Below are 8661 nucleotides of genomic sequence, written 5' to 3' on the forward strand. Positions count from 1 at the left end.
ACGTTGTTGCAAAAAAGAGCATTTTGTAGCTAGCATAAATCTACTTTTTCTTTCACTGTTTTGGAGGGTTTGTTGTCCTACACAGAGGATATGAATGTGACTCAGGACGTTCTGTGTTCAGTGCATATAAAACCAAGCTGTCGATACACTGCGCTTGTATTAGGACTCTTTTGTAATATGTTAATGTTTTCGCTTTCGTAAACGCTTCCTAATTATAATTTGGATGAGTTACGCCAATGCCTCTACCCGGCTACTGCTATTTTCAACTATTAAGAAAAGTGTGGTGACATGCATGGTGATATGAATGCGTTACTGAAAATAAACAAAGAGAGTAACAGCAAGCATATTATATATATATATATATATATATAATTCACAAGGTACGTAGGATGGAAGTGTGCACGTGACAAATATGCAGCGAATGCACATAGCGGTCCTGCAATTATCCAGAGCGTCAGTCAACGTGAAAACAGGGAAAAAGGTAAGCCAAAGACAGAGTCAATGAAATGTTAAAATTATAACTTTATTCTCCCCCATATAAATCATTCAGTTTATCATTTTGGCTTCCAAATCGTCTGCAAATGATACAGTGAGTAGTTCCATTCAGCTCAACAGTACGAACAGCTTCTCTTCACGATATTTACAGGCACATATACACAATGGTTAGCAAACTATACACAATACAAATACAAAAGTGTAAAACATAAGGCTGAGTTCACTTCTTTTAGTTCCAATTTCCTTAAAAAAAATTGCACTATTCCTTTTCCTAGTGAAAAAAAAAGTAAAATGTCGATTGTGATACTATACCTGAGGCCTCAGTCCCAATTGTTCAATTGTTCTCTATCTAAAATAGAATCATGATAAAAAAGCACATGTGCTGTTGCTGCCACAGAGGCTAAAGAGTTGAGAATCCCTTTAATGAAAAGGACACCGCGAAGTGAAGGAGCGATGGCTGCAGGGTTATGGAAGAGTGCTGAAAGGAAGACGTGGAATTCAATTTGCCCGGGCTGTCAGTCTCTCCACCAACGACACCAAAAGGAACTTGTAGTGTACCAGTGACAACTGTTTTACTGACGTCCACAAGCGCGTCAACACAAAGACTGGACATTCAAGAACTTTAGTTTACACGCACTTACACGCACACACGTGTCATGCACACGCACATACACAAACACCCAACCAAGCAGGTGTGCACAAATATCCAGCCAGGCATTAAACATCATCACAAACATGCAAGGGAAAATTATATTAATCAAGACCACAACTGTAGGCAAAAACACACAGAGCTAAACAACCAACAGGCTAACACAAACACAGGCATAAATAGAATTTCAACGGACATTCGCAGCAGTGTGGAGTGGTGTTTGGTCTCTTCCTGATGACGTACGTTCTAAGGGGGGGAGGGGTTGGGTTGTAGGGGGGAGTGGGGGTAACTGCACTGCCTCATTAAACATGAGGAAAAAACCCTGATGGCTCCAGTTAAATACAAATAAATACATAAATTAGTTAATTTAAAAGGTTCATCGAACGAGTCGACAGCTCAGCCTGAAATATTTAAATGCCTGTAATCCAACACAAGCATTTATATGGAAGCCAAACGGTCCATGTCTCCCAGGTCATGACTAAGAATGGAGTCTGATGATACTTCATTCTGTGTGTGCCTTGCTCTGCTGCACACTCCCTCAAACCCTCCCTCCAAGTGAACCTAGCAGACTCTGCACACAAACATTCAGGGCTCACAAACAGCACAGTGATCAGGGAGTAATCACCATCTGTACACCAACTGTCTCTTTATACACTGTCTGCAAGTTTAAAAAGGGGGCTGGAAAAGTTTAAAAATAAAAAAAACAACACAAAGTGCTACAGATAAAATCAGATTAAGGACTGAAGAGTTTACAATCTATAGATTAATACTCAAATTTTCTCTATGTACACCACCACCTCTCTCCTCTTCTCACAAGAGCCCTTGCAAAGTCAGGCAGACCCCGAGAAAAGGCCGCTGTACTCAGCAACGGGTAAGGAATCTGACCAAGTTTAAAGTGATTTTAACTAAAGCTACTGAGCACAGAGGTCGTGAACACTGACAGTAAGCCGAAGAGAAACACTAGTCATTTCCACTTCCTTCAGTATTAGTACTGTGATAACAGAGACAGGAGCCTGGGCCTGTCTGACTTTCTTTATCATTTCAGATCAGGACTGTTGCTCAGGACAAATCCACTGTATTTTTTGCCACATTTTTTTTTTATTTGGCAAATAATTCATACTGAAATTTATTCAGTCTGTGTCATTTAGTAATCATTTAAAACTGGTTTAAAGGAAGGCACATTTGGCAATTGTGTATAAATAAGCACTATTTACAGTAAATAAGTTAGTCTCTATACAGTGTCTCTTCTAGAACACCAGCCCATGGTTGGAGCTGGGATGCAGCACTTAAGTCACAGATAAAAGTGAAGTTACAAGCCTGCACAATGTTCCCACCGACCCCACCTCCTGCAACATCTGGTCCTGCCTGTCTGAACAGCTGCGGCCCCACACATCACCATTCCAGCCCCTGGCAGTTTTTATTCTCACGTTTATTGCTATGCACTTGCCGTCAAAGGAGTACTGTATTTACTTGAAATGAAAAGGTATTTTGATGACCTGCACAAATCAATACTGTTCATTTTGGTCTAGCTTCGAGGAAACCCCACTGAGTCCTGCTCATCGATAACACACGTGCTGTAGATTTAAGAAGGCTCTTCGTAGGGTAGGTCTATTGGAGCAGTGTAGTTGCTTTCTGGCCACAACAGCACAGTGGACCAGCACTTCAAGCTGAGAACGCTAAACTTGTTCAAAGGTAAAAAAAAAAAAAAAAAATCTCCATGTTCCATTCCACATTCTAATATTTACAATCCTCATTCAGTTTTGTTTTCATGCTGCATAAGCGTGGCTCATGTTTATTAAAATCCAGCAGAGACTGTTTAATGAACTGCTGGAGGATCTCTTAGATAAGAATAAATTAACAATTACCATGCCATTGAATTGATGAATGACCTTGTTCATAACAAAAGAAACTGACAGGAAGACACCAGAGAATAATATACGCTTATATCCCCCTTTGCTTATGGGGGTCCTTGCTCTTGAGAAAAGCAAGCATTAAATAGCTGTATTGGCACATGTTCAGTGACTGTCTAGGATTAGTACTCCATCGGAAAAAAAAACAGTTAAACGAATAACTACATTGTCATACAGACCCATAACACAACTGCATTTCAAAGTAGACATTCCGTTCTGTTAAACTGAACAGAATTTATAATAGTAACTATAAACACTCAGATTTCAAGTCAGTATTCAAAACGTCAACAGTGGTCATTTCCCAGATTTTTAAGATAACATCCTTCCAAGGTGTTATCTTCCACAGGCCCGGGGAGGAAACTGTTTTAAAAGTATTGCATGTCATTTTCTTCCACACACATTTGGACATGTGAACTCAATTTAAAATTCACCAGTTTCATAGGTGAGAATATAAACAGCTTATATGTCCTTCCAAATGGTGGGATCTGATGATCTTGGCCCCTCCTGTATTATAAGTGGGATCTACAGAGGTGGTGCTGTAGACAGATCACAAAAATCTGCGCAGATGCAATAAAGTCTGTAACATTTCAACATGTTGGCAGCATATCCTGCAGGTTCACTCTGTGGCTCCTATGATTACTCACTGTACAAAAAAGGATTGCTGAGGTCACAGCACTGACTGATGTTTGAATCATTGTTTGATTCCCATATCACTGCTGCCACTGAAGGACAATTTACTAACTCACAAGAGCATACACATCCACAAGCCCGTACATGCAAACAGCGAGCGGACAATTTACACACACACACACACACAAACACACAAACACACACACGCTCCCACACATATTCACACACATATTCACACACACGCTCACACACGCGCAAGCACCCACGCTCCAACACATACAGCAAAACTTTCTTGCAAGTCAGTTATAGCTCCCTCGCCAATCTGTTTCAGAAAGGAGAGTCCTACTCCATTCTGTCTCTCTGAGATCCCACTAAAAGGAAAGAGACGGGATCCCATAATGAATCTGAATTCAGAGCAGAGAGTACTGGGAACTCCAGTGTTTGCCTTTACAGAGTGTGTGCTTTTCCACTAGGTTGTGAACCTCAGACAGCCCTGAGTGCAACGCCCATCCCAGAGCCAAAGAAGCGTTTGACGACGACAGCCAGCGGGTGGGTCACAGGTCGGTGACTTTATTTTCCACCAGGGCGGCGACCTGCTGCAGCCGGTAGGCGAGCTGCATCTTTTGGCCCGCAGCATCTTCCTCCAGAGACATGATGATCTGCATGGGAAACAGGAAATGTTCAGAAGCCGAAAGAATGAGCCGTTTCCTGTAAGGTGTGAACGCTTGAAAACGTGACCCCTGTGGTCCCAGCTCACACCAGCCCTGCCACCTGTGACTCAACGCAACATCAGGATAGAGGACGTTCAAAATTTTCCACTTATTTCCACTATTGCACTAGCAGATGTTTACTTTTCGACAGCAGGGGGACAATCACCAACTGTGATAAAGAAGCAGAATGCACTGGTGAAAATGTGACACAGCACCAGTGTTTCAGCTGTGTGTGTGTGAGTGAAGTTCAGCACTGATGCACTGACCTGGTCGTAGTACTTGTTGATGTATTTATACAGCTCATGTAGAGCCACCAAGCTGTTCATCTCTGACGCAAAACTCTAAAAAAGAGCATAAACACGAGTTTTAAATATATGTTTTCCAGGAACATTGCTTGTAAAAGTCATGTCAGTTCAAAGATACAGCGCTGTATAATGGGAAAATACCAAAATAAGAAATAATAAATTATAGAGTACAGCAGTTATATTGTATTGGCAGAATGACTGAAATATTGTTTAAATCTTTCAGCACAGAAATATGGGTAGCTAAGTAATAGAGACGTTTCTGTTATAACCACAGAAGAAACAGTTGCCTTCTCTTTGATGCATCTGAACTAAATTCCAAATGATAGATATGTGTCTTACAATGCTGGGTGTTCATACCTAACAATTTAAGGGGACTGCAAAACAGGAATAATCTGCAAAATGAATGTACTTTGGTGTGATTATTGTAATTATCTAAAAATTGGATTGAAAATGACTAATAACCTTGGTAAAATCTAAAAATTAGATTAAATATAGATTCTAAATCCTTTTTCCCCTCACACAGTTGGATTTATAAAAGATTAAATCCTGTAGAGTACTACAGCAGTATTACAAGATTTTAAAGCTACAAAACTATTTCTAAATCCCTTAACCCCATTCCAAACATTCTTCTTTCTCCTCCAAGCAGGAAGTGACCTTTCAGAACAAACCGCCCCAGGAAGGAGAGGAAACAGACGCGGTGGCCCCACTCACCCCCGACAGCTCTGTGAGAGTGGAATTCATCTCCTGGTAACAGCCTGAAACTGCACTGTGGATGTCACTGTAATACCTGCAGGGAACACAGCCGCTCTGTACATCACATGCAGCACAACTATATGACAACAAGCAACTCCATAGGGCACACAGTAACACTCCGTTATAGCACACACAGCACCTGCAGGACACAGAGGGTCTTCATAAGACACACAGTATCTCAGTAGGACACTCGGTAAGAAAAGAACCCTGATGTACATGTTCATTAAAAGTTCTCTGATTTTGCAGATCAGGCTCCATGACTAACTGCATTACTGGTGTCAGTGTGATAGTGAGTTTGGTTGGGTTGAATAAATAAAGCCATTACACTACACAACGTATGTTTGTCTATGGCAGGGTGTTTGACTGGTAATTCAACAAACCAATGCTGAACATAACCATGGTGCTGACTCCTCCCTGTCACAGGTTCATAATGCGAGCGCTCTGTTAGTGGGGACACCCTCACCTCTCGACCAACTGCTTGTATCTGGGGATCTCTCTGGCGTACAGCAGTTTGTTCACAGGGGAGTCCTGCAAAATATAGATGTGGCAAAATCTTTATTATCATCTTGATACCTCTCAGCGAAACTCTGACATTCTCATTTGAAACAGCAAGGAATGTCAAAACCCTTAAACCCAAAACCCATTTTCAACAGCATTGAAACATCCAAAAAGGAAACCAGATCTCTGCTGGTCCCAGCTGAAACTGAATGAGGGCTGTGCAGAGATACTGGTAGTAAGTACATGCGCCCCAAGACTGCACGTGGTGGGGTAAGCATAGGGTGCTACTGACCCGGCCCACTTTGTGCTCTGACGTGGTGCACGAGTCGATGAAGGTCTGTGCAATGACGGACAGCACGGCATCCACACTGTCCGTCACCTGCACATCAAAGACGAACTGGGGGTTCTTCAGAATGTTCACCCAGAACCGCAGGGGCAGGCTGCAGACAGGAAGGGAGACGGGGAGGGGCGCGCAGAAGCACAAGCTAAGACATCATTCATCATTCACACACGGAAACAGTACTGTTTTAATGCTGCACTGGAAAAAAAAAAAACAGGAAGCAACAATGTAATCTGATCTGGCACTGATGTTTCAAACTAAATACACTCTATATAAGACCAAAAAAAGGAATCTACAGCCCAAATCCACACCACCCACCTGTTGGTCTTCCAGATGTGCACGGTCTCAGGGTCGTCGATGCCATGCTTCTCCGCCATGTCATCCAGGAAGTCGAAGAAGAACCTGACCGCGATGGGTGGGGGGCGCTTCGTGCTGAGTATGGCCACGAACACATCGTCCACAAACTTCTGAAGGGTGCCCTGGGAAGGAAGGAAACAAGCAGCTTACTCCAGGAGGCCAATTACTGACCTGCGTCTTCCTCCGCACCAGGTGCGCTGTTTTAAACACCAGCTGTCTTACAATTAAAACAACTACATGTAAGAACGCTTATTTGAAGTGTTTGTCCCTGTGAGAAACGCACACCTGTATGTTTCTGAAAGCAGAGGTGGAGAAGTCTGGGTGTGGACAGTAGAAATACTCGTTAGTCTTCGGCCAGATGGGGAGCGAATTAGTAGTCAGTTGATTCAGAGCATGGGTGGAACAAACACATGAAAATACTGCTCCTGTTGCAGACTGGGGTGAGAGTACATTCTCACTATGCTGGTAATGGAGTGTGCAGAGGCTATGTAGAAGACAGCCTGGTCTACAAGCTCAGGGTGGGCGCTAAGATGCAGGGAGTTTCTCACCTTCATGGAGAGCAGGCGTGTGAGGTAGATCTCAGGGATGGCCTTGGCCCGCTCCCTCTCCCTCATGCTGCTCTTGCGGTGTTTGGGAATCTCGGGGTCTTCACTGGACTTCACCAGGTGCCACAGACGCAACCCTTCCTCCTCCTCCCCCTCCAGCATGGGTGTCTCTGTGGGATGCAACACTGTCATTCACACACACAGCAGATCTGGCAACCGACATTTTCTGACATACGTGGAAAGGAGAAGCACGCTTGAGTGCATGAGTACAAAACTATAACAGAAACAAGTCAGGAAGAAATGGTGCGTAACTTCAACAAGGTAATGAGGTGGGTATCATTTCTCCTGAAACAGCATTAGTACATGTGGGAGGGCTGCTTACTCTCTCCGGTCTGGTACACCTGACTGACGCCCATCTGGACGGAGCTCTGGGAGCGGGGGATCAGAGCCACCGTGGCACCGTCTGGCACCTGGAGAAGGAGGGAGGGAGGGAGTGGGAGAGAGGGAGGGGAGAGTGTGAGGAAGAGTGGGAGAGAGAAGGAGGGGGAGAGTGTGAGGAAGGGGGGGGGAGTGTGAGGAAGAGGGGGAGAGAGAAGGAGGGGGAGAGTGTGAGGAAGGGGGGGAGTGTGAGGAAGAGGGGGAGAGAGAAGGAGGGGGAGAGTGTGAGGAAGGGGGGGGGAGAGGGATGGCAGCGTGAGGAAGGGCGGAGGGAGGGAGAGAGCGAGGGAGAGGAAGAGGGAAAGAATGAGGGAGAGAAAAGGAGAGGAAAAGGGAGAGGGATGGAGGGGGGAAGGAGGAAGAGCATGAGGAAGGGGAGGGTGAGAGGAGCGAGGCCGGAATAAGAAAGAGAGGGAGAGAGTGAGAGGAAAAGAGGGAGAGGGACAGAGTTAGAAAAAGATGGGGAAACAGAGAGCAGTGTTAGAATTTGCGTTACGGCTCTGTGAGAACGCATTCGCCGAGTCACAACAGCAATTATGCCCTGCGTGGACAGCTGCAGCCCGTGAGTCTGACCTTGTAGTGCTGCAGAGTGTTGAGCTTCTTCCAGCGGCCCTGAATGATGGCCGTGACATCATCGTCTGACAGGGTCAGGTGACCTGCCTGTCCAGATCGCCATTCTGTAAAAGGCACAATGCATTTTCACCACCCACGTAAGTGTTACATGCTATACAACAAAAACTACATAAGCACTGAGATACTAATGTTAAATGTAAATTTTAGTTATACTCTTGTTTCTCTTCTGTCTTTGAGCTCTACAGAAATATTGGACCATTAGAACACTTTTGCTTAATCTGGCTGCTTGGTCTTATGCTTTTGATCTTGCTTTTTGATACAGCTACAGGGAATTACTCATGCTTTTGCCAGAGGGAAGCTCAAGGCAGTTTGCTGAGCAGGTATGTAGTGACGGTGGCTGTACCCAGGTCTAGGGAGTCTGCTGAAGGCCTCTGGGAGTAGGGAACCCCTTTGTAGAT

General features: G+C 44.3%; 1 protein-coding gene across 1 annotated transcript in view; it reads right to left on the reverse strand.

Annotated features, from left to right (window-relative positions):
• Window positions 1-533: 533 nt before the first annotated feature.
• plxnb3 (plexin B3) overlaps window positions 534-8661 on the reverse strand; it is a 60810-nt gene continuing 52682 nt past the window's right edge. Inside the window, exons 27-36 of the mRNA XM_036532604.1 lie at window positions 8607-8661; window positions 8204-8307; window positions 7575-7662; window positions 7196-7362; window positions 6609-6769; window positions 6243-6390; window positions 5916-5980; window positions 5411-5486; window positions 4661-4735; window positions 534-4343 (exon numbers count right to left, since the gene is read on the reverse strand). The exon at window positions 8607-8661 is cut by the window's right edge and continues 105 nt beyond it. Of these exons, the coding sequence (XP_036388497.1) occupies window positions 4239-4343; window positions 4661-4735; window positions 5411-5486; window positions 5916-5980; window positions 6243-6390; window positions 6609-6769; window positions 7196-7362; window positions 7575-7662; window positions 8204-8307; window positions 8607-8661 (1044 nt within the window). The 3' untranslated portion in view covers window positions 534-4238. The remainder of the gene's footprint in view (window positions 4344-4660; window positions 4736-5410; window positions 5487-5915; window positions 5981-6242; window positions 6391-6608; window positions 6770-7195; window positions 7363-7574; window positions 7663-8203; window positions 8308-8606) is intronic.

Source organism: Megalops cyprinoides, chromosome 7 (assembly GCF_013368585.1).
Source record: "Megalops cyprinoides isolate fMegCyp1 chromosome 7, fMegCyp1.pri, whole genome shotgun sequence".
NCBI lineage: Eukaryota > Metazoa > Chordata > Actinopteri > Elopiformes > Megalopidae > Megalops > Megalops cyprinoides.